This window comes from Saccopteryx bilineata, chromosome 4 (assembly GCF_036850765.1).
Source record: "Saccopteryx bilineata isolate mSacBil1 chromosome 4, mSacBil1_pri_phased_curated, whole genome shotgun sequence".
Taxonomy (NCBI): Eukaryota; Metazoa; Chordata; class Mammalia; order Chiroptera; family Emballonuridae; genus Saccopteryx; species Saccopteryx bilineata.
Genome location: NC_089493.1, coordinates 182,492,236 through 182,519,347, shown reverse-complemented (window position 1 = coordinate 182,519,347; position 27,112 = coordinate 182,492,236). Strand labels below are relative to the sequence as shown.

At 38.0% G+C, this 27,112-nt stretch overlaps 1 protein-coding gene across 2 annotated transcripts; it reads right to left on the bottom strand.

Moving 5' to 3' along the window:
- Nucleotides 1–419: 419 nt before the first annotated feature.
- On the bottom strand, nucleotides 420–25,973 carry UBLCP1 (ubiquitin like domain containing CTD phosphatase 1). 2 transcript variants are annotated; one of them, XM_066273169.1, is made up of 11 exons: nucleotides 24,525–25,971; nucleotides 22,556–22,750; nucleotides 21,706–21,797; nucleotides 21,235–21,320; nucleotides 21,035–21,150; nucleotides 19,976–20,074; nucleotides 17,678–17,715; nucleotides 17,113–17,211; nucleotides 9,102–9,218; nucleotides 3,136–3,263; nucleotides 420–1,504 (listed from the first exon to the last, which is right to left on the bottom strand). In XM_066273169.1, the coding sequence occupies exons 2-11, from the start codon at nucleotides 22,707–22,709 to the stop codon at nucleotides 1,477–1,479; spliced, it is 957 nt and encodes a 318-aa protein (XP_066129266.1). In that variant the 5' UTR covers nucleotides 22,710–22,750; nucleotides 24,525–25,971; the 3' UTR covers nucleotides 420–1,476. The 2 variants fall into 2 exon arrangements, with proteins under 2 accessions (XP_066129266.1, XP_066129267.1); XM_066273170.1 differs by lacking the exon at nucleotides 21,706–21,797 and having other exon boundaries at nucleotides 24,525–25,973.
- Nucleotides 25,974–27,112: the final 1,139 nt, after the last annotated feature.

Below are 27,112 nucleotides of genomic sequence, written 5' to 3'. Positions count from 1 at the left end.
AAACAATTAAGCCCTTTCCTTGCCTACTCTGAAATGAACTGCCTTTTACAGTGGGAAATGTAGTGATGAAATGAATATTCTAGTCCATCCTTAAATATTTAAACTTGGATTCATAATTTAGAAACATATTTTAACTGAATAATTATAGTTAAAGGTACTCAAGACTCTCCTGCACTGTATTTCCTTATAATAACCTGTCACAAAGAAAATAGCTTCTTTCTGGAAACATAGTGCTTATTAGAATTAAGTAATTTAACATACCTAAGTAATTATGAAAACCAATTCTGAATACATGAATAGTGAAATACACATTTAAAACTATACACATTTTTTTTCAAGATGTACTTGCCTGAACTTAATGTTTGTTTTGTGATTCAACAGAGGCAAAGTATTCAGTATAACATAGAGCAGACAACCAATGTTTTAAGAAAAGATATTTATTATTTACACCACTGAAATAGTCCCTTAAGAACAATATACACCATGTTCATTTGAAAGGATCAGATTCCTTTCAAATACAAGAACTGTATTAAGCAATACTGTCAACACAAAACAGTGGTCACATTACATATCTGCAGGCTTAAGTATTGCAAATAATTTCCTTTAAGCTTATGGTTAGATATTTTCACTGAAACACAGTGTCTGCACTTAGACAAGATATAGCTAGAACAGAACAAAACCTTTTGTTCATGCTTTTGATGGCCAAGCCAGAGATTCGTCCCATTTTAAAATGTATTGCCATTAACTGTTTTTATGACAATGGTTTTAGGCAGAAATGTTTCTACTTAGCCACCAAAAAGAAACACTCTTGTTCCTTAATTTCATTCTTTAATCTTATGTTTTCTATTTTTCATACTATAACATATCGGTATCACAGCTGACATGTTCCAGTATTACCCCAAGGACACTGACACACATACAACCAAGCTGAGAGAGCTCAGAATTTAGAGACGTAAATGGTGGAGTAAAAAGAGAAACTGTGACTATGACAATGGAACAAAAAAATTTTTGGTAACTTTAAGCATACCAAACTAGGTTTCTTACTGGGGAAAAAAAATTTTTTAAAGGAAAAGCAGTAATTTCGAGATGGGTTTGGTCTTAGATTTAGTCAAACAACAACACAATAAGGCAGGAACACAAGACATAACTTGTTTCCGAAGTCACAAAATGACACTGTTGAGTATACATTTTTGTCCGCTTTTCTTGTGTGTGGGGGGGAAAAAAACTCAGTACTCAATGATGGAGAAAACACTTTTCAAAAGTAACAGTGTATTCACATAGGGGAAAAAGATTATTTTTTAGCATATTGCTGTGATCTTCAAAAAATAGGAAATTAAATTTACAAAAGAACTGGAAGACCAAGTGTAAGCAGCATCCGCTTCAGTATCCAGCACTATTAGAGTGATTTCTAGCAGAAAAGCACGAGTTCATGGATCTCAAGTATCTTCAGCAGCGTCATGCCAGCGTAACTTGGAGCTACTGTCCTTGCTTCTTTGAGAGATACCTGCAAGGCATAAAGGAAAGCCGTCTAAGCAGTATCGTGCTAATAAATTTGCAACAATTTAACCCTCTCCCCAAAGGAAAGTAGTTGATTTTAGTAACAATACTTTTTAAGATGAGTAATAACTGTGAATCATTAACATCTTTTGACTACCTGCCAAGTACTGTTCTAAATATATATGCTACATTCATTCAAGTCCTCACAACAGCTCTATGAAGAGTTCTCAATTAGAACTTATTTCTATTTTATAGAGACTAAGAGGTTAAGCAATGTGCCCAAGTTCAGACAGAAAGCGGCAGAACTCAGATTCCAAACTAAGGCCCTGGAAGTTACCACTCTGCTGCCTTACTTCCAAATAATTGGTATTGTAATTTTCCAAAAAAACCTCAAACTACACTTAAAGATCTTAAAGATCTTATTTTTCCTGCACAAAGACAGTGGGCCAAAGATGCTAAGGGACTCTGACCAAGAGTGTAAAAACACAAAGACATTAATTTACTGATCAAGCAAATTTTTCTTCATATTCTTTTATAGGAATCTACCACTAAATTAAAACTAATATATCCCTATTTCACATTTACAAATTACTATACTCGGGCCTGGGTTTCCGGCTCTTTGACCATTCCTGCCCCATTCCTCATCCCCGTGCCTCCCAGCCTCTAGGCTGCAGGGCTGGCTTAATAAAAATGGAATAATTAACCTCTCAAAAAAAAAACAACAAATTACTATACTCAGTAGTAGTAAGGGTGAGAGGAAAGAGTTCTTAAAATCATAACAAGTACTGAAGCAAAAACTTGCTGTTTTTGCAGCACTGTGGTATTATACCTATCATGTATGTGATGACATCCTCTACAATTTGGAGATGGAATTAAAATGTCAAGGTTATCTTCCTAATAGGATTATGAGACTAATAAGAGGCTATATGTCAAAGTAATATGAAAGCCAAAAGTGAAATGTGAAAAGCCCCAAAGCATTATAATATAAAGTTTTGTATTAGTGGAATCGGGTATTAACTACTTGTAGCACGTAATAATCCTGTCACTCCTCAGGCTTTTCCTGTTTCAAAATCTTGATGGTTTCTATGCAGTCTGTATGTAGATCTGTGCATGATTGAGCTTAGGAAAGACCAGAAGACTCTATAGACCAAGACAGTAACAGGTTATCTTTGGAAAGGAAAATCAAAAGTAATTATTTTCCTAGTGGAATAAAGTTTTCTAATTTTTCTGCTACAGAGGGAAATTACAGATTAATTGTAGATTAATTTTTAACAGGAAAATTTTTAGTATTTTAGTTTATGCTGACATTATTTTACAGTATGAAAACAGAAATTACATTCCCATGTGATTCACAGAAGAGTGACCTGTCACAAAATAATTTACAGGTAGCATCACAAACATGTACCAGTCTCTCAAGTCCTTCCATAAGAAGTACTAAAGATGTTACGTCGAGGGTTTACGAACAAGTTAAAGGTTAAGACAAAAAGGAAAAATACTTTTGGGGGAGATGTCACAGGATGAGAAAATAGTCCTAGGATTTACCCCCTTTAAATAAAAATTAAGAGTTATGAGTATAACCAGAGTCGTGAATTTTTTCATTCAAGGATGAAAAGAAATTAATAAGCAATTAGTACTTACCTTTCCCAATATTTGTGATTTAGGTCCAAAAAGTCATCTAATTTTGCTATTTCCTTGAGGTACTGAGTTAATTTTAAGAGTTCTTTGTCTTTATCTCGATTTAGGTGTGCTTTCATAAAAGGCCTTATCTATTAGGGAACAAACAAGACCCAACATTTCACACTGCAGTGCGGACACCAGAAGAGATCTGCACTATTCTATCACTTAGAGTTAATGAGATCAAGTATCACCATGGATGTCAACACCAAAATTTACTTTTGTATTACCTCGGTTTCATAAACTGACAGTCATGGGATATTTGTAGTACAAGAGCTCTTCCACCTAATTCACCTTATGCTAGCTTTACAGTCTGAACCAGAAACATCGGCTTTCTTACAGCACTTGACCCTACTTGGCTTCTCTTCTTCGCATGCCTGCTATCAGTTGTCATTTCCCCCTTCTATCACTCCAGTTGCTTCTTACTAATTGAATAACTTCATTCACATCATTCATAAGGTTAACCCAAACACAACTTGATTTAAGGGAGATAAACTTTAACACTGATTTTCATTTCAGTATTTTTTTTTTTTTCTGAAGCTGGAAACAGGGAGAGATAGACTCCCGCATGCGCCCGACCGGGATCCACCTGGCACGCCCAACAGGGGGCGACGCTCTGCCCACCAGGGGGCGTCGCTCTGTTGCGACCGGACCCACTCTAGCGCCTGGGGCAGAGGCCAAGGGAGCCATCCCCAGTGCCTGGGCCATCTTTGCTCCCATGGAGCCTTGGCTGTGGGAGGGGAAGAGAGAGAGAGGAAGGAGAGGGGGAGGTGTGGAGAAGCAGATGGGCGCTTCTCCTGTGTGCCCTGGCCGGGAATCGAACCCGGGACTTCTGCACGCCAGGCCAACGCTCTACCACTGAGCAAACCAGCCAGGGCCGATTTTCATTTCAGTATTTTTCTGTGAAAATTTTATATTGCTAAGATAGCATATATTTTTGTAATGTTTCCTTTCTCATTTTACCTTAAGCATCTATCATTAAAGTCTTAAAAATATTTTTAATTATACAAGACTTTTCCCATAAAAAGTCGTATTTTCTAAATTCTGTGGTTGATATATTTTGATAAATTTGTTAATTGAATTTATTAAGGTGACATTGGTTTGCAAAACCATTCAGGTTTCACAACTCAAGAAAAACACCATCTGTTAAAGCTGATATATTTTTTATTCATTTTAAAAGTACAAAAGGCAGGACAGTAGGCATGATGAAGGACTGTAATTACTATGAAATATTATATCTTGAGTGGCAGTTATATTATCTTTATCACAATTTGCTAAACTATAAATTCTGTGCACTTTTCTTTGTTACAATTCCAATTAACAGGTTTGCTTTTTTAAAGATATCAGCTTGGCCTGACCAGGCGGTGGCGCAGTGGATAAAGTGTCGGACTGGGATGCGGAAGACCCAGGTTCAAAACCCCGAGGTCGCCAGCTTGAGCATGGGCTCATCTGGTTTGAGCAAAAATTCACCAGCTTGGACCCAAAGTCGCTGGCTCAAGCAAGGGATTACTCGGTCTGCTGAAGGCCCATGGTCAAGGTACATGTGAGAAAGCAATCAATGAACAACTAGGGTGTCGCAACGCGCAACGAAAAACTAATGATTGATGCTTCTCATCTCTCTCTGTTCCTGTCTGTCTGTTCCTATCTATCCCTCTCTCTGACTCTGTCTCTGTAAAAAAAAAAAAAAAGTTTGCCTGACCAGGCGGTGGCGCAGTGGACAGAGCATTGACTGGGACGCAGAGGACCCAGGTTCAAATCCCTAAGGTCACCAACTTGAGTATGGCCTCATCTGGCTTGAGAACAGGCTCACCAGCTTGAGTACGGGGCTTTTGGCTTGAGCCCAAGGTCACTGGCTTGAGCAAGGGGTCACTTGCTCTGCTGGAACCCCCCCATTAAGGCACATAGGAGAAAGCAATCAATGAACAACTAAGGTGCCGCAATGAAGAACTGATGCTTCTCATCTCTCTCCCTTCCTGTCTGTCCCTATCTGTCCCTCTCTCTAACTCTCTCTCTGTCTCTGTAAAAAAAAAAAGATACCAGCTCAAGCCTGACCTGTCGTGGTACAGTGGGTAGTGCATCAACCTGGAATGCTGAGGTCGCTGGTTTGAAACCCCAGGCTTGCCTGGTGGTCAAGGCACATATGGGAAGCAACAAAGAGTTGATGTTTCCCTCTACTTCCCACCCCTTTCTCTCTCTTCTCCCAAAAATCAATAAATAAAATCTTTTTAAAAAATAAACACATCAGATCAAATATCTTTACACAAAATTTTAAAATTAATTTTAAAAAAATGATGTCTGCTTTTGCTTCAAAATATTAGAGAGGGAAGTAGGCAGGATATAGAGCAAACATAATCATCCATAAATCAGTAAGTTGTTTAGTTGTTTAAACTGGAGATGATGCATACATGGGAGGTCTCGGTACATAATTGTATATAGTGCTGTTTATACATGGATTTTCCATTATAAAAAATATTAGAATCTCATACTCATGAAAGACACAGATAAGGACTGAATAAATAATAGTAAAGTATTAATATAGCCTTAATGTAATCTAAAGAAAGTGCAAACTGGTCAGTAGTTACTAATTTTTATAGTAACCCTGAAGCCTGACCTGTGGTGGCACAGTGGATAAAGCGTCGACCTGGAAATGCTGAGGTCGCCAGTTCAAAACCCTGGGCTTGCCTGGTCAAGGCACATATGGGAGTTGATGCTTCCAGCTCCTCCCCCCATTCTCTCTCTCTGTCTCTCCTCTCTCTCTCTCTCTCTCTCTCTCTGTCTCTCCCTCTCCTCTCTCAAAATGAATAAAATGAATAAATTGAATAAATTGAACTCAAAAATGAATAAAATGAATAAATTAAAAAAAAATAAAGATTTATAGTAACCCTGAAAAGCAGACAGCTCTCAGAGTCTGCAAAGAAGCAACACTTGTAGGGAGCCTACTTCCCAGCATCAGCAGCACCGATGGTGGAGAGGTCAAGGAGACACAGCCCTGGGGCCGGGAGTCAACAGGCGCGACATCGTGATGTAGTGCAGTGAGGAGTAATACTGTACTGTTTTACTGTATTCCTGCACTCAACTAAAGACTGTAAAAATAACATGTTAACCTTCAAACTATTAATATACAACGTGCCAAAGTGATTACAAGTTTAAAAGCAGGAAGGTGTTTAAGCTGAAAGAGAAAATCCAGTGCAGTGGCTGGAAAATAGTATCTTCAGCCCAAGGCCCTGGTCAATTACTTTTACTTTCTAAACACTTGGTCTTGGGTACTATTATGCGAGAAAACTAAAATGCGCAATGATTCTGAGTGTAAAACTTAAACTAGATAAGTGGGAAAAAATACTCATTTAATTGACTTGACTGTTCCAGTATAATCACTGCTTACTGTTGTTCCCTTCTTCAAAACTGATATAAGTGCTCACTAGCAGTGCAAGCAACATTTTTAGGAATTAAAGAATGTCTGGATTATCGCATTTATCTTATAACATCATATCCTTGTACAGATAATAAAAATGAAGTTTTCTGAGTATCAATTTATCTGTGGCCAAAACTCAAGTTCTTCTAGTTCTGTACAACATTCATAATTCACAATGCTCTCTGTATTATATTTCAAACCTTAAGATTAGCGAGCTTATATTATTAGAAGGTAACTTTTTAAGATAAGCAGTGTTAAGTTTAAGATCTCTGAAGCCTTTCTTTTGAGATTTCTACCAAAAGTGTTATGACACCATGACAATAAAATACAGTATTTCAAGATATTTCTCAATTTCAAAACTGCTTCTACATCAGTGTGGGCAGATGATTAATAACTACCTTCTTAAAAGAGGTTTTCAAAAGGAGACATGTGAGAGATCACCTGTGGTATATTTAAAAATACTTCTCCTGAATTAGAATTTTGGGGGTGGAGACTTATGTATTTTAGGAATCCCTTCAGTGATTCTAATTAGTAGTCTGATTAGAAAAAAAAATCCTGCTCTAAAATAACATGAAAAACTAGAAATGTATATTATCTCTGTATCCAAGATGAGCAGGGCCCAAATATTGGCTTGGGAAAATAAAGAGCCATGAAGCTAGCTCACAGATCCAGAGAGCAGACAGATGGTTGCCAGAGGCGAGGGTGGGGTGGGAGAAATGAGTAAAGGGCATCAAAATGTGTAAACTTCCTGTCAGAAGATAAGTCATCGAGATGTCACGTACAGCATGGCAACTATAGTTAATAACACTGTATTACACATTTGAAAGTTGCTGAAAGATCTTAAAAGTTCTCATCACAAGGGAAAAAAAAATGTTGGCTCTGGCCAGTTAGCTCAGTGGCAGAGCATTGGCCTGGCATGTTGAACTCCCAGGTTCAATTCCCAGTCAGGGCACACAGGAGAAGTGACCATTTGATTCTCCACCCCTCCACCTCCCCCTTCTCTTTCTCTCTTCTTCTCTCCAGCCATGGCTGGATTGCAGGCACTGAGGATGGCTCTGCAGAGCCTATGCCTCAGGCACTAAAAATAGCTCAGTTGTGAGAATGGCCTAAAACGGGCATAGCATCAGCCCTAGACAGGTGTTGCCGGGTGGATCTTGTTCAGGGCACATGTGGGAGTCTACCTCCCCTTCTCTCACTTGGAAAAGAAGAAGGAAAAAATATATCCAAAACTATGTATGTGACAGATGTTAACTAGACTTACTGCAGTGATCATTTTGCAATAGATACAAATACCAAATTATTATGTTGGACACCTAAAACCAATATTATACCTCAATTAAAAAAAATTTAAATCATTCCTTGACTATCATGACTTAACCTCTTTTCCAGTACAGGGAATAATCACTAGTTTCATATAGGATTCAATTTAGATTAAATTTTTTCTTAAGACTGAAGAATATATTTTTGTATCTTATACCTGGTAAATTACACATAGGAAAGGCTTCTCCCATAGCCTCAAACAGAAACCATTTTTAACGGGTGACATAACTATCCACATATCCTAAATACTTGCTTCCAAGTTGCCAACTTTTAAAATTTTTATTTTCTTCACGGGTTGATTTTCGAGAGGAAGGGAGGAGAGGGGGAGTGAGGGAGGGAGGGAGGGAGGGAGAGAGAGAGAGAGAGAGAAACAAACACTGATTTGTTGCTCCAATTACTTATGCCTTCACTGGTTGATTCTTGGACGTGCCCTGCTGCCTGGGGAGGGAACCGCGACCTTGGTGTGTCAGGATGATGCTCTGACTGAGCTACCCCACCAGGGGCCAACAGCTCTTACATGATATTTGTGGCAATTCACTACCTACATTAGCATTCTGTCCCTACACTATCCTCACTGGACACTCATGACCATATCAACAGTCTGTAAGGAAAGCTTATGAAATATACTTTCTTCAAGTTTTTCCCTTATCAAACCTAGCTTGTGAAAAAATTCAGGACTGAAAATAAAAAGATCTTAATTTCAGGATTTCCACTTCAAATGGAAGACTCCACCTGCATTACTACCATAATACAGAGCTATCTTTTCCATCTTCATATTGTTCTGTCACAATAGAAAGGTAGGAGTGGGAAGCATAAACTCATGGTAGTTCCTTCTAGTATGTGCCTTGTCTGGGTAAGCCCAGGATTTTGAACCAGTGAGCTCAGTGTTCCAGGTCAATGCTTTATCCACTGCGTCACCACAGATCAGGCTGTATCCCTTATTGATAAAATGTCTGATGCTTTCACTTTTGATGCTAAAAGTCCTTTTGATATTGCTCCACAAAGCTAATTAAAAATAAAATACCTGCATGAGTTGGCTAAACAAGAAAGTGTTCAATTTCATATAAATCTTTCTAAATATTTAAGCTTTTCTTGTGCAGCTATAATAAAGTAGTTCCAAAAATTTATGAAATTCAGCAGTCTTAAAGTTCTAGCACATATTCCAAGTTACATAACATAGCAGGTAAAATTATCTTACCTTTAGTCCATTCTGTGGGTTCATGAGAAAATTTCTTCCTATGTCATCAAACATAATAGTGTTCTTTTTGCTGTAAAATTCCGAAAACTTTCCCCATATAACACCAAGAGGCTTTACCTTAGAATAAAAGTTTAGATTTAACTCAGGTTTTATCAATAGTTTACCACTTAAAAGCAGAGATAATACAAAATGCCCTGCAGAGCCATGCAGCACGCCCCTTCCCTCTGTAGACAGGGACAGCTGGCTGTGAGCAACCAGAACTGAGATGCCACACACTGGAAAGCATGATGTATCTCAAAATGTGACCTTCTGAAAGATTTGTCCATGTCCAAATGACCTAAACCCCTTTACAAGACTTTCCATGGTTTCAACATGAAGATTTGGGGTCAAAGGAAGAGTTATTTAATTTTTTAAAAATCTAAAGTAATTGCCTAAATGTCTGCTTAGAGGTCACGTGACTTCCTGGGCTAATACTATCCCCCTCAGAGCTTGAGAGTCACATGGGGTCTGTTCTCCCATCCAAGTACTAACCAGGCCCAACCCTGCTTAGCTTCCGAGATCCGATGAGCTTGGGTGTGTTCAGAGTGGCATGGCCACAGACAGGGGTCTGTTCTCAAAACTAGAAAACCTCAGTGATGGACAGTGTAGCTGGCTCTTTTGATACAGAATTTAAATATTTATCTGTTTTAATACAGAATTTAAATATTACAGAAAAATTGATGTCTTTAATTCAGCGGAAGAGGTGCATAATTTCAAGGGCTCTGATTACTTACCTTCAAAAGCACTATAATTTGTAAGTTCTTGCTTTTATTTCTGAATTATTAAAATGTGCCTTCAAAAAAGATTAATTCGGCCCTGGCCGGTTGGCTTAGTGGCAGAGCGTCGGCCTGGCGTGTTAGAAGTCCCGGGTTTGATTCCCGGCCAGGGCACACAGGAGAAGCGCCCATCTGCTTCTCCACCCCTCCCCCTCTCCTTCCTCTCTGTCTCTCTCTTCCCCTCCCGCAGCCGAGGCTCCACTGGAGCAAAGATGGCCCGGGCGCTGGGGATGGCTCCTCGGCCTCTGCCCCAGGCGCTAGAGTGGCTCTGGTCGCAACAGAGCGACACCCCAGAGGGGCAGAGCGTCGCCCCCTGGTGGGTGTGCCGGGTGGATCCCGGTCGGGCACATGTGGGAGTCTGTCTGACTGTCTCTCCCTGTTTCCAGCTTCAGAAAAATACAGAAAAAAAAAAAAAAAGATTAATTCCTCATACAGTCATATCTGTTGGTACTTGCATAAAGTCTGTAAGACCACAAAGTCATTTCCTGCGGGAAGGAGTTAAGTAGCTGGAAGGCCCAAGTGCAAGGAAGGCTTCTCGTTATGTACATTTTATTTTGAATCATGTGAATATATTTTACACATTTATAAAAGATTTTTAAATTAATTTTTAGTAGTGAAAGTACATTTTGACAAAGGCAGGAGTCTCACTTATGTAATATGAGACTATATGGTAATAATAATTATATATGAAATGGTAGTAAGTAAATGGTGACATGGGCTGTCACTTAAAAATGTTTTCTTTTTCTCCTCTAATTTATTTTAATGTGAAAAAAGGGGGGTTATTTTCTTCTTAGTGCCCTAGCTATGGCAAAGAACATTACTGAAATATTTTAATTTTACTAAAATTTTATTTATTTAAATTTGTTTATCCTACTTGTCTGCTGAAATACAACCCTTAAACTTGAAGACAAATACACAGAAGCTAAAACAATAAACCAGATCCTTGGTTTTCTTGGCTAACACCGTCTCAATAAATACGACAAGAGCTTTATGTGATACCCAGGGTTAGGAATACTACATCCTCTTAAACAGTGTTGTCATTTTACAGCGAGGTCAAGCACCCGCTGTTCCCCAAACACGGACTATTTTGTTCTCAATTAGAGAAGTAATATTGCCGACTATAGAAAAAAACTGAAAACACAGAAAAAGCACAAAGGAGTTTTATATTACTTATAATCCAGTCAGTACTAAAGAGAACTAGATAGTCTGATAAAATTGTTTACCTTCAGTCTTTTTTATAAAACAGCAGCAGCCTCAGAGTTCACAGATCTTTTGTTAAGCTAAGGGGAACCCCGAACCAAACAAAGGTTAAGAACTATTTTCTATCAGTTTACAAACACTGCTCTGTAAAATACTTCTTTCACTTTAATGATGTATCATAAAAAATTTTAAAGCACTAGATGATATACTATATCATATGATTTAGCTGTGTCTCATTATATGGGTAAATACAAATTAATATTTCAATTTCCTAATGTCAGAGAGCAAAGATTTTTACTCCTCTTGTCATTATTATAAACACTATCTTTAACATTTCCCAAACTTTTTTTTATTGTTTAGATATTGTAAGTGTACCACTTTAGTAAGTAATAATTACATTTCCCCCTAATCCATGCAGTATTTCCTTTATTGAGCAAATCCTCATGCCTTAAACTATTCTATTTATGACTGACAATTTTAATATCGTCTCCCCTAAGCTTCCCTAGCATACTAAATTATTCCCAATTCCTATTAGTTTGTGTGTTTCCAAAGTCATGGACCTTGTCTCCTCATGGTTTATTCCCAATAGAGCCTATCATAGGGCCTTGCTCATTTTTGTAATATGAGGTAACTCATAAATAGTAGGAGATCAAGAATATGACTAGTGCCTGACCAGGCAGTGGTGCAGTGGATAGAGCATCAGACTGGGACACGGAGGACCCAGGTTTGAAGCCCAAAGGTTGCCAGCTTGAGCGTGAGCTCATCTGGTTTGAGCAAGGCTCACCAGCTTGAGCCTAAGGTTGCTGGCTTGAGCAAAGGGTTACTCGGTCTGCTAAAGGCCCTTGGTCAAGGCACATATGAGAAAGCAATCAATGAACAACTAAGGTGCTACAACGAAGAATTGATGCTTCTCATCTCTCTCCGTTCCTGTCTGTCTGTCCCTGTCTGTCCCTCTCTGTCACATACACAAAAAAGAATATGATTAGTAACCTGACAAGTAACACAGTGAAGAGCCCTAACCCTTTTAGCCCAGTCCTCTTTTCTGGGGCTTCACACACATCACCCCAAAGTACAAGCTCCATGACGTGTGTCTTCACATAGGGCAGGAAGTACGTTTTGGTTTGTTTCTAGTATCTCCCTAGATGACGGTCAGTATTTCTTCTCACCTACTCTGTCTTTAGCAACTCTGGGCTGCCACCATCATGCAACAACTACCTATGACCTTTCTTGACTTTTCCTGCATTACAATGCTCAGTTTTATAATTAAAACTCAAATCTATAAAATAAAATTAAAATCTATTAGCCTTGAGCGTAATGGTACGGTAGGAAGCGATACTGATAAATCTCCCCCAAAATTCAACAAGATCTTCAACCAGAAACAGAAAAACCTATCCTTGGAGCCTAACACAATAAAACCAAATTTAAACTGTGACAACAACAAAAAGAAAGGGGGAGGAGAGGATGGAGATTAACAGTAGCAAAGGACAATGGAGTGCAAAGGTACTCACAAAATAGTGCACTACAATGAACATGGTAGGAACCCTTTTCATTACTTAAAGGTAACCACCATTGAAAAAAACACCACAGAAGCACATGATTTAAAAACGCAACAGAGGAAAGATGTATGGAATACAACCAAATAAAAACAAAAGATAGAAAGATGAAAGAGAAGGATCAAACAAGACACAAAACTAACAGAAAGCAATCTATAAAATGGCAATAGGGAACTCACAAGTGTCAATAATTACACTAAATGTAAACAGATTAAACTCACCAATAAAAAGGCACAGAGTAGCAGAAGGGATTAAAAAAGAAAATCCAACTGTATGCTGCCTACAAGAAACTCATCTAAGTAACAAGGATAAAAACAAATTCAAAGTGAAAGGTTGGAAAACAATACTCCAAGCAAATAACATCCAAAAAAAAGCAGGCGTAGCAATACTCATATCTGATAATGCTGATTACAAGATAGTAAAAGTACTCAGAGACAAAAATGGCCATTTCATAATGGCTAAGGGGACAATGAATCAAGAAGACATAACAATTCTTAATATATATGCACCAAACCAAGGAGCACCAAAATATATAAGACAGCTACTTATTGACCTTAAAACAAAAACTGACAAAAATACAATCATACTTGGAGACCTCAATACACTGCTGACGGCTCTAGATCGGTCATCCAAACAGAGAATCAACAAAGATATAGTGGCCTTAAACAAAACACTAGAGAACCGGGATATGATAGACATCTACAGAACATTTCATCCCAAAGTGACTGAGTATACATTTTTCCCCAGTGTACATGGATCATTCTCAAGAATTGACCATATGTTGGGCCACAAAAACAACATCAGCAAATTCAGAAAAATCGAAGTTGTACCAAGCATATTTTCTGATCATAAAGCCTTGAAACTAGAATTCAAATGCAAAAAAGAGGAAAAAAATCCTACAAAAATGTGGAAACTAAACAACATACGTTTAAAAAATGAATGGGTCAAAGAAGAAATAAGTGCAGAGATCAAAAGATATATACAAATGAAAATGTATATATGTATATATAAATGATCAAAAGACAAATGAAAATGAGAATACGACATATCAGAATCTATAGGATGCAGCAAAAGCAGTGATAAGAGGGAAGTTCATATCACTTCAGGCATGCATATATGAACAAACAAGAGAGAGCCCAAGTGAACCACTTAACTTCACACCTTAAGGAACTACAAAAAGAAGAACAAAGACAACCCAAAACCAGCCAAAGAAAGGAGATAATAAAAATCAGAGCAGAAATAAATGAAATAGAGAACAGAAAAACTACAGAAAAAATTAATAGAACAAGGAGCTGGTTCTTTGAAAAGATCAACAAAATTGACAAACCCTTGGCAAGACTTACCAAGGAAAAAAGAGAAAGAACTCATATAAACAAAATACAAAATGAAAGAGGAGAAATCACCACGGACACCGTAGATATACAAAGAATTATTGTAGAATACTATGAAAAACTTTATGCCACTAAATTCAACAACCTAGAAGAAATGGATAAATTCTTAGAACAATACAACCTTCCTAGACTGAGTCAAGAAGCAGAAAGCCTAAACAGACCTATTAGTAGAGAAGAAATAGAAAAAAAACATTAAAAACCTCCCCAAAAATAAAAGTCCAGGCCCAGACGGCTATACCAGTAAATTTTATCAAACATTCAAAGAAGACTTGGTTCCTCTTCTACTGAAAGTCTTCCAAAAAATTGAAGAAGCAATACTACCAAACACATTTTATGAGGCCAACATAACCCTCATACCAAAACCAGGCAAGGATGGCACAAAAAAAGAAAACTACTGACCAATATCTCTAATGAATACAGATGCTAAAATACTAAACAAAATACTAGCAAATCGAATACAACAATATATTAAAAGAACAATACATCATGATCAAGTGGGATTCATCCCAGAATCTCAAGGATGGTTCAACATACGTAAAATGGTTAACGTAATACACCATATCAACAAAACAAAGAACAAAAACCACATGATCTTATCAATAGACGCAGAAAAGGCTTTCGATAAAATACAACACAATTTTATGTTTAAGACTCTCAACAAAATGGGTATAGAAGGAAAATATCTCAACATGATAAAGGCCATATATGATAAACCATCAGCTAACATCATATTAAATGGCACTAAACTGAAGGCTTTCCCCCTTAAATCAGGAACAAGACAGGGTTGTCCACTCTCTCCACTCTTATTTAATGTGGTACTAGAGGTTCTAGCCAGAGCAATCAGACAAGACAAAGAAATAAAAGGCATCCATATCGAAAAAGAAAAAGTAAAGGTATCACTTTTTGCAGATGATATGATCCTATACATCAAAACCCCCAAAGAATCCACAAGACTACTAGAAACAATAAGCCAATACAGTAAGGTCGCAGGATACAAAATTAACATACAGAAGTCAATAGCCTTTCTATATGCCAACAATGAAACAATTGAGAACGAACTCAAAAGAATAATCCCCTTCACGATTGCAACAAAAAAATAAAATACCTAGGAATAAACATAACAAAGAATGTAAAGGACTTATATAATGAAAACTATAAATCATTGTTAAGGGAAATCGAAAAAGATATAATGAGATGGAAGAATATTCCTTGTTCTTGGTTAGGAAGAATAAATATAATCAAGATGGCTATATTACCCAAAGCAATATACAAATTTAATGCAATTCCCATCAAAATTCCAATGACATTTTTTAAAGAAATGGAGCAAAAAATCGTCAGATTTATATGGAACTATAAAAAACCCCGAATAGCCAAAGCAATCCTAAAGAAAAAGAATGAAGCTGGGGGCATTACAATACCTGACTTCAAACTATATTATAGGGCCACGACAATCAAAACAGCATGGTATTGGCAGAAAAATAGACACTCAGACCAATGGAACAGAATAGAAAACCCAGAAATAAAACCACATATATATAGTCAAATAATTTTTGATAAAGGAGCCAACAACACACAATGGAGAAAAAAAAGCCTTTTCAATAAATGGTGCTGGGAAAACTGGAAAGCCACGTGCAAAAGAATGAAACTGGACTATAGTTTGTCCCCCTGTACTAAAATTAACTCAAAATGGATCAAAGATCTAAACATAAGACCTGAAACAATTAAGTACAAAGAAGAAGACATAGGTACTAAACTCATGGACCTGGGTTTTAAAGAGCATTTTATGAATTTGACTCCAAAGGCAAGAGAAGTGAAGGCAAAAATTAATGAATGGGACTACATCAGACTAAGAAGTTTTTGCTCAGCATGAGAAACTGATAACAAAATAAACAGACAGCCAACTAAATGGGAAATGATATTTTCAAACAACAGCTCAGATAAGGGCCTAATATCCAAAATATACAAAGAGCTCATAAAACTCAACAACAAACAAACAAACAATCCAATAAAAAAATGGGAAGAGGACATGAACAGACACTTCTCCCAGGAAGAAATACAAATGGCCAACTGATATATGAAAAGATGCTCATCTTCTTTAGTTATTAGAGAAATGCAAATCAAAACAGCAATGAGATACCACCTCACACCTGTTAGATTAGCTATTATTAACAAGACGGTAATAGCAAATGTTGGAGAGACTGTGGAGAAAAAGGAACCCTCATACACTGTTGGTGGGAATGTAAAGTAGTACAACCATTATGTTAGAAAGTATGGTGGTTCCTCAAAAAACTGAAAATAGAACTACCTTATGACCCAGCAATCCCTCTACTGGGTATATACCCCAAAAACTCAATGTTACGAAACATCGATACGTAAAGACACATGCAGCCCAATGTTCATTGCAGCCATTGTTCACAGTGGCCAGGACATGGAAACAACCAAAAAGCCCGTCAATAGATGACTGGATAAAGAAGATGTGGCACATATACACTATGGAATACTACTCAGCCATAAGAAATGATGACATCAGATCATTTACAGCAAAATGGTGGGATCTTGATAACATTATACGAAGTGAAATAAGTAAATCAGAAAAAAACAGGAACTGAATTATTCCATACGTAGGTGGGACATAAAAGTGAGACTAAGAGACATTAATAAGAGTGTGGTGGTTACAGGGGGAGGGGGGAGAGGGAGAAGGAAAGGGGGAGGGGTAGGAGGAAGGGCACAAAGAAAACTAGATAGAAGGTGACAGAGGACAATCTGACTTTGGGTGATGGGTATGCAACATAATTGAACGACAAGATAACCTGGACATGTTATCTTTGAATATATGTATCCTGATTTATTGATGTCACCCCATTAAAAAAATAAAATTATTTTTTAAAAAAATCTATTAGCCTTAAATTCATCTTCCAATGTGAACACTCAGTTGATACATAACTATCCATTCAGATGTATTTCTAAACTTTTAGTTTATTCCATCAACATAAATACAAAAGTACATTAGAAAATAAACAAGTCTTTAAATAAAAGTAAAATGATTTCTTACATCTATTAATCCTCTCCTTGGCGTATGTACTGTTATCATAGCGGCACTGTCCAACATGAAGGTAATCTTATAATTTGCATTTGTACTGACTCCCAGCTCCTATAAATACAAATATTCATGTGGGTAAATTACAATAACGTGGGAAATTCAGGCTTTCTGAATATACTAGCTACAATTTCCCATAATGCCAACTTTTTACCCCTTGGGCCACCACCTCTTACTTAACAGCTGGTTAGTAGTTTAGTTTCACTTAGCTAAGTCAATAAATGGTATTCCACAGAAAAGAAACTAGAAACAGATTAATTCCCAACTCACTATTTGAGAAGAGCATTACAGAAAAATGGGAGGGACGAGGACAGGGAGCTCTCCTGCACCTTTTCTTGAAAAAGGCATGGGTATTCAATACAATCCACGGTCAGACTTGAAACACACCTTCAACTCCTGATACTGTTCACTTATCTACCAAATGCCCTCCAGTGAGAACTAACTTAATTCAATTAGAAACTTTTTAAAAGACAAATGCGATTTCAAAATTTTCTTAAATGGATTGTTTTCTGACACTTACTTTCATTTTAGCTTCAATCCACTTCATATTTGTTGCGGCTAAAACATGAGGAATGATAATACAAGATATATGAAAAGCCTGAATTTCATTTAAAAAAAAACAACCTTCTGTATAAATAAGTTTTCTAAACAAGACTAAAAGTTCAATAAACTACATATTCATGGTAATCCTAAAATTTATGGTAATTCTAAAAATAAACTTATTTTAGTGGGTCTTCAAGACAGAATAAAATTTAAACAACTTATCTAAAAGAAACAGGTAACCAATGCTTAAAAGGAACTATGAACCTAGGAAATTTATAAATAAAGACCAAAGTTCTCTTTAAAAACAGCCCTGATACTATTCTGTATCAGTTCCAAACTTAAATGGAAGGTATCTACATGCCCATTTCTTCCATCCAGGCAATGTGCACAAGTATAGATGTCACTAAAAGCACATTAATATTACATGTCCAAAGTTAACATTAAAGATGAGATTGGTTCAATGCACTCTGACAGGCTCAGCTAACTCAGTGCTGAGTCTAGCAGCTTTTAATAGGGAGTCTGAGACAACCAAATTCATAAACTGACATGGTGACGATCTTCTCATTGGCAGACACCAGCCAGTTTTAAGATCACTGTTATTAAAATTCAGCCCTCAGCTTTGTGTGGCCTCCTGGTCTCCAGTTACTGGACTGAACCAAATAGATATTACCAAGCAAAATGTTTAAAAATGGAAAAAGGAGTTCAGTTATTTAAAGTGTGTATATTTGTTTTTTTAAGGGCAATAGAGATACCTGCATTCTCAAAATAAGCATCTTTAGCGCACACACACAACAACCAAAAGAATCACCTTCCGTGGTAAACCAGCCAGCTGATCTAAAACTTCTGACTGATGTATCTCCAACAACCATCACAAGAGAAAACCACAATTTTTTAAATTCAGTATCTATTTTGTGTTTATGATTTTCAGATTAAAACCAAAAGATTCACAGCTAATAAAAACGGTTTATAATTACTAAGTAACCACTATATGCCAGACACAGTATTAGGTGCTATCCCCGATGTTTTTATTCTTACAAATACTCTGTAATGTAGGCTGATTTATTTTCATTCTCAGACGAGGATATAAGGCTTAGACAGATTAACTGCCCTGCCCAGTATTACAGAGTAAAGACAGCCAGAATTATAACCCTACTCTATTTAGCTCCACATTGAGGTGCCCTTTTCAACATGTTACCATGAAATATCATAATTTATAAAAATAACTTATTTTAAACATATAATTGCAAAAAGTTCTCTAATTTCTAAGTTTAGCTTAATAACATCAGGAAGATAAACATTTTTTTCAACTATCATCTCAGATATCACAGTTACCAAACAAAAATTTGTTTCTCAGGAAGCTTTCTTCTTTGTCTTACAAACCAGAAAATTAAGTATTTAAGTATTTAATCTTAATGGCTGGAAACTCATATTATCACTGAACAATGGAGATACTCTGATTACAAGGAAAAGTACAAAGGAAATTTATAGACTGCAATACAACCATGTGGCCTCTCATCAAAAATCTAATACAATTAAATGGAGCTCTTAATATTGCCATCAGCAAATTTAAACAAATTTAAATTTAAATTTAAATGTTGGTGGGGCGGTAAGGTGAAAATCAATACAATGTTTCCCTTTTCAAGAAAGTCTTGCCACAAAAAAATTTTTAATTGAACTAAACAATGTAATTGATAATGTAGCAAATTTGCTTCCTGGGGCAAACACACTATTTTCATCTTATCACAGACCTCTGTTCTGGGAATGGTCCATAGACCACAATTGGAGTTATACTACTTTCCTCCGTTCATTCATTTTCCTTAAGTAAATTCACATTGTCTTTATTCTGAAGAACCAAATTACTGCGATTTTTTAAAAATTACATATCTTTCTCCAAGTGTTTTGAAACTAGAGTGATGAAGAAAAGAGCAACAATATCCTGAAGCATCAAAGATTCTACAGTCAAGATCAGAAATAAAAGTTCCTAATCAAGGGGGGTGTCTTATGAAAATAAATCCATCTTTATTCTGACACCATAATCTATTCTCTTCCTATATTTAACTATTTCAGTGGTTATTTGGCAACTGTATGTTTAAGTTTATACTGTGATGCAAGAAAGTCAAACATGATTATTTAAACTTTGCTAAAACAAATAAAAAATGTATCATATTCAAACATAGGTCATTTTAGGTAACATTTTATAAAACAGAATAATATAAGGAACAACCTTATTTCTATGGAAATCTAAAGAAACAAACAAACAAAAAAGACAGCTTACACCAAATAACAATGTCATAATCTTCATATGCAGATGTAAGGAATTCATGAAGATATGGCCGCATTAATTCTACCCCAGTCTCTGCACAAGACCTATGGTCTAAAAGAAAACCAGTCATAGATTGAGTATTAGTTTATTATGGTGGACAAGTACCTAATATCAATTAAATTTAAAAATATAATATAAACACTCAAATGTAAGCTACTTTAGACTGAATTACATTAGCTGACAAAGAGATGTTTCAAAGCACACAATTTAGTACCTGTGCAATCTAATTTTAATCGATCAGTTCTGCTCAGTTTGTGAGGAACAACAGCCAGAACTCAGGTTTATATAGTAAAGTGCACTTTTTTGTTACCTAGCCTTTAAAGTGCGGATGTTACTTTATAACATAAAAAACAAATTAGGGCCACTTATATTCACTTTGACATTCACCTTCCAGATATAATCACATTTCACCAAAATGACAGGTCTAATTAACTTATAATCAAATTTTAGAATAAATGTACATTAACTTATAACATGTACTTAAAGTTTAGAATTAGAGGTAAGTAAATTCATCCTAAAACCAGGAGTTAACTAATCACTTCTAGAGGATGAAATGGACATTTTTTCTATTGCTGAAAATTTTTAAATTAAAGAATCTTCCCTGAACATAATTAAACAGAAAACCAGGGATAAAATATCAAAAATGGTTTTTAAATAATTCTCATAAAAACTTAAAAGTGTTAATCAATAAGTAATGACTTGGTTAAATTATGATGTACCCATAAACTAGAATTTAATTCACAATGAATAACATTAAATGAGCGAGAAGATGTTCAATATATCGTTAAGCAAAAGTAATAAATACATACAAACACACCCTTGAAGATACACAAAAATTTAAGAGTGGTCATCTCTGGGTCTCGGGATTACAGATGACTTCTTTTAGTCTTGTGTATGTTTTCTACAATGAATGACTTTTGTAATAATAAGAAAAGCTTTCGAATATTTCACATTACAAAAGGAAAAAAGTTGTGGATAACAGAAGATAAAGCACAATTTTAGCCGACTTACCAAATAACGTATAATCAACATCTAGTACCAAAAGCTTTTTCCCTTCCCTGGGTGGATTCAAAATTTCCACTTTATACTCTTTTACTCTGCGAGAAATTTTCAGTAGGTTTTCTTCCCTAATGGAAGAATAAAATCTCAGATGAAACGGTCACTTTTTCTCACATTACAACCAATTTGCTTTGATAGTGGAAAGCACTTACCTGTTTTCTACTTCAACTACTTCATCTTCAATATCAAAGTCATTGACAACATCATCATTGTCAGGAGGTGGTCCTAGGACATCTTCCTATTAAGATGAAAATGTTTTGTTTTACCATATTATCTTTAACATAACAGCTACACACATAGTATAAAAAACAAATGAGACTGAGTTCAAGAGTTTCTCAACCACACACCGTGGGAAAATTGTCACACTTGTGTGAAATGTGTCATTGGGCAGATTTGCCATGTCAAATTTGACCATTTGCACTACTGCTGTACTTATTGCTAACCATATACTAACAAGTTTCCAGTACATATTTGTTTTCGGCGGAGTTAATACCACATTCCCTGTGCAGCTTTCACTGACTGCTAAACTGACAAGTTGACAACAATTAAAACTATGATACAGAAGTGTAATATAAATGATATTATCTTCAAAGGGACAAATGGTAACAAAAGTAAACATTTACCAAGCTCTCCTCACGAGTTCCCATCATCATGATTTTAGTATTTGGTTTCAGTTTGAGAGCTCCAAGCTTAACATCATTTTCTGCAGGTTTGCCTACAATACAAGCAAATGACTGTTTTCTCACTAAACTTCAGGTGCTGGTTTCACTACCCCAATATATTTACAAAACCCTAACATTAAAAGGTTTGCTACAGATCACACAGCACGTTTTTTACTCCTTCAAATTAACAAACTGTTACTGCTGAGTTAGGAATTTCTAACACACTAAGAAGTACCAATTAATAAACGGTCGGATTTTTCCCCAACTCCATCTAAGGAACACCCTTAACACAATAAACAAAATAAATTCATGGTTTGTTTTGTTGTTCAAGATGAAGATAATTGTTTTCCAGAAGGTCATGAAAATCATGCACCTAAGATAACTGTAGATTTAATGCTACTCCAAACATGCCCTTCAATGATATGACAAACACAGACACCATGAAAGTCCCTTTTTGACTGGATATGAACACTGTCTATAATTGCTAATCATCATTACTTTCAAAGATAATTCAGGGGGAGTACAAGGCCCACACTATAATGAAAAGGCTGCGCTAAAAGACAAATGTCAAAAATACTGTTTTACCTGGTACTTCTGCGCCAAACATTTAACAAGCAAACACCAACTATCAGAGAAATCAAAAGTTATCCTTAATCCTGGTGGTATTTTCAATACCACCTTATATTATAAAGCAATTTCAGAAATAGCCCTATCAAAGACATCTCCAAGAGGAAAGACTTATTAAAGAGAATAAATAGCTAATACAAAAATTCATACCAATGTAAAACATCTGATATGAGGAAAAAATTACCTTTAACTTTAAGTCCAAGTAACTTCTGTCGTTCTGGGAGCACTCCTGTAAGGGTCTTGAGAAACTGTTTGAGATCCAGCACAGTATCATCTTCTGAAAGTGTGGTCACTGAATATTCCTGTCCACCCCATTTTACAATAATAGGGAGAGCCATCCTTGAAACATGTGTCGAGGCAGATTCTGTTCAGAAATTCCCTAAAAGAAAGGCATTTACAATAAACAAGTTAACATATATCCAAGATATTGATATATCCAAACCTCTAACTTTCATTGCTGTGCAATTTAAGTTCTATTTTACAACTTGACAGAAAAACAGGAGTTTCATACCGTAACGTTACCAGAATGCCAAAAGTTATTAGGACTCAAAGTTAAAATTCCTCTGCCTTCCCAATTTGTGGCTTAGGGTTACTATTCCCTAATATTCCATCAGATTCCGTTCAACTGGAAAGCTGCAATAATAATGAGCTGTTTATCCCTCCCTCTGTTTGATCAGGTTTATGCTACAGGCAAGTTTTGCCCTGTGGGGCCATTGTTCAATTAACATTTGAGAAGTAGAAGAGTGAGTCATTAAGAACATAAACTCTAGAGCCAGATTCCCTGAGTTCAGGTCCTAGCTCTCTCACTTACTAACTAGTGTATTTGACTTGGGAAAGTTACTTGAATTTTAGTGCCTAGGTTTCCTCGTCTGCAAAATAAGAATGATAATACCACCTGCATCTTACGGTTCTCATGAAGATGAATTAATTCATAATTATAAGTCACACAGTACCTGGCACATAATAAGCGTTATACTGTATAAGTTTTGGTTAAATATTGTTTTTTTAAAAAACTGGAATTTAAGTGTTCCAGGCGCTATGTTAAATAAAAAGTAAATGGCCATTACTTGTTTCACACTTAATACATTGGATGGTTTTCATGGAGACAATCTTATTTTACAAGGTTGTTTGATAACAACTGTCCTGCTTTTACAATTAAGGAAAGGGGAGTTCAGAGAGATTATATAATCCGTTCATGGGCATCAAACTGGTAACAGAACAGGTCTTCTAAAGTTCATGTTTCTTCCCTATTCCACCACTGTCTATCTTGAATTGGACCCATAGGCACATATGTAAGCTCACAAGGATGAGACAGCAGCTGCTATCCTCATCACCAAGAGCACGTAGGTCTCCTCCCCAGTAACGCTTTCTACCGGTTTTCATAAATTAAGTTTGTTTCCTCTCAAAATACCCAGGTCAGAGAACTGGATTATTCTAATCGCAAAGGACCGGTATTTCCAAATGCTGTCACTTAATTTCTTGAACCCTTTGACTGTACTCTTTATGTATTACTACAGTTGCAAGAAAGAAGGCGAAATCTGAGTCTTCCTACAGAAAAACAATTTGAAAATTTAGGTGTCAGAGATCTTCCACATGCTGGTTAACAGAGAGCACCATATATTCAATTATATTTACTCTCTCGGGTTTACAACCAGCTCTACCAAATATTTACATAAAGTGTGTTACTTTAGAGCAGAGTATTTCATTTTAGAGAAAAGCTGCTCTAATAAATGTTACGATCCTCAATAAAAGTCACAAGGACCTTTTCGATCAAACTGAAATACCATTTTAATATTATTATACAGATTAAAAACCTCAAAAAGGAAGTAGAAAGCATGTGGAGACCCCCAAGTCCAAGAGGACCAGGTGTCAACAGGGAGAGCGAAGGGGAGAGATGCTCAAACCCCAGAAAAGTGAGGAACGAAGTTTGGGGGCGCAAAGGCCACCGGGGCGCGGGAAGCCCCAGACCCAGGCGAGGAGGCCGGATGGGACGGCGGCGGCCCCCGCGACCCGCAAGCCAGGGCCGGAGGGCTGGGCTGCAGATCAGGGCAGCCCGCTGCCCGCCAGCGGCAGTGGAGGTCCGGGGGACAGCGAAACCACGGTCCCCCAATGTCTCCGCGGGCAGCACGCCAGGGTGCCCCAAGTCCTCTCACCTGGAGCGCGGCAGCACCGGCGGCAGCGGGCGCGGGAACCGGCCGCGGCGGAACAGAGGGCACCGGAAGTGAAAGGCAGAGGCCGGAACCGGCTGACGAACCGGAAGTTAGGGTTTGAAACGGAAACGCGCTGGATATTGGACAGCTGCTTCCCTTGTTTTTCTTCGGGTAATAATGCTAGATAGCTGCTGCCAGGGATTTCCTGAGACGAGGGAGCCAGTCCGTGTAGATGACGATTCCAGGATGGGTGACGGCAGTCCCTCGCCTGTGCTGCGCATGCGCCCGTTCGCAGTGTCGGAGCTGGGAGGATGGTTTCTGGCGTGTGACGTCTCTGGTATTGTTTCGCCGAGTCTGAGGTGGTCGCGGCTGACGCGCTGGCTTCCCCAGGTGCGAAGGTCTTTGTGGAACTCGAGACTAGGACTGGTTTGCTTCGTTCATGTTCCGAATGGAGGCTGAAGACTTGAGACCCTTCCCTGGCACCGGAGGCCACCAACACGAGTCGTTTCAGCTTAGAATTCTACCCATTTTACCCACTCCATGGGGGGAACCAGGACTGTTAGGAAGGGGAGGGGGCAGGTCTAAGTGACTTTAGAACGAAGGAACCAAATCTCAATTTATGAGCCGCCCTGGAGGCTCTGTATCAAATTGTATTTCCGCTCGCCCATGCCCACCCGTTACATCTTCTCTCTGAAAGCGAGGAAAGCCAAACCCTGACGAAAGAATTCCAGACTTCAATGGAAATGCAGAGCGGTCCCCGTATGGTTCCTACAGCGAACCACCAACGTGCAAATGTTGCTAGATTACTGTTTGTATATGGTGGCAAACAAAACTTAGGTTTTGAAAAGGAAGGTTAAGTAATACTGGCCCCCAAATAAGTACTAGTCCTTGAATTACCTGTATTTTTCCTTGTACCTGACAGCGATGTAACATTCATGTTTCCCTTTTGGCTATTTGGAAGAGAAGCGAAGAGCCAAGTTTTGGCCCTGGCCAGTTGTCTCAATGGTAGAGCATCCTCAGCGTATGGTTGTCCCAGGTTCCATTCCTGGTCAGGGCATAAAGGAGGAGCAGCCATCTGTTTCTCCACACACCCCTCCCCTTCTCTTTCCCTCCCTCTCTTCCTCTCCCGCAGCCATGGCTCTTGGATCAAACACATCTCATCCCTCCACACACACACCCGCCCAGGATGGTTCAGTGGAGTGTCTGCGCAGGCGCTGAAGGTAGCTTGGTTACAATTGCGAGCCTGGCCCCAGACCGGGGTTGCAGGTGGACCCTAGTCTGACATACGGGATTCTGTCTCTATCTCCCTTCCTCTCACTTGGAAAAGAAAAAGAAAAAAAAAAGCCAAGTTTTGTTTCTTAACAAAGTTATATTTAAGGCATACTGTTTTATGCGTTCTTTCCCTTTCTTTGTTAATTTTTGTTGCACTGATGATGCATGAATATCTACCTGCCCCTTTTTTTTTTTTTTTTTGTATTTTTCTGAAGTTGGAAATGGGGAGGCAGTCAGACAGACTCCTGCATGTGCCCAACCGGGATCCACCCGGCATGCCCACCAGGGGGCGATGTTCTGCCCATTGGGGCGCTGCTCGGTGGCATCCAGAGCCATTCTAGCGCCTGGGGCAGAGGCCATAGAGCCATCCTCAGCGCCCGGGCCAACTTTGCTCCAATGGAGCCTTGGCTGTGGGAGAGGAAGAGAGAGACAGAGAAGAAGGAAAGGGGGAGGGGTGGAGAAGCAGATGGGCGCTTCTCCTGTGTGCCCTGGCCAGAATCGAACCCGGGACTCCTGCACACCAGGCTGACGCTCCACCACTGAGCCAACCAGCTAGGGCCTAGGGTTAATTTTTTATTGAATTAGACACAAGATCTATTCTCTTAAGAGAAATTTTAAGTGTACAATATGGTATTGTTAAAGATAGATACAAAGTTGTACACTAGATCTCTAAAACTTAATTTTAAGCCTGAAATTAACAGGTTTGATTTAAATATAGGGTCTTGTTGTTGCAACAATTAACTACTCGGAGTAGCAAACCTGTCGTTTGGTTCCTATTCCTCGCAGGGGGCACCACTTGTCGCAGGGACAATGGACCAGATGAAATGCTCCGAGGGGCCAAGGGGAGGCAATAGTCTCTGTCAGCAGATCCAAGGACTGAAACCCTGTCCCCGGCCTTATTCAGATATTTATTAGTCAATACTAATTTTTGTGATGTCAAAATTAAGTGACAGTGTAGTCATTCTCAATTAAGAAATTCTCAGGGAAGGAAAGGAACAGGCAGCTGTCACGGGAACAGCAGGCTACTACCTTGGTGTGCAGTAGTTGTTATTGTTGCTATTGTTTGTGTTTAAGGCAGTAATGTTTTACTATGCTGGTGTTCTGCTTTGGAAAAAGTATGTAAATAGATATTTTCAACATCTGTACCATTTTTGGAGTCCTTTTTTTTTTTCTGAAGCTGGAAACGGGGAGAGACAGTCAGACAGACTCCCGCATGCGCCCGACTGGGATCCACCCGGCACGCCCACCAGGGAAGACGCTCTGCCCACCAGGGGGCGATGCTCTGCTCCTCTGGGGCGTCGCTCTGTTGCGACCAGAGC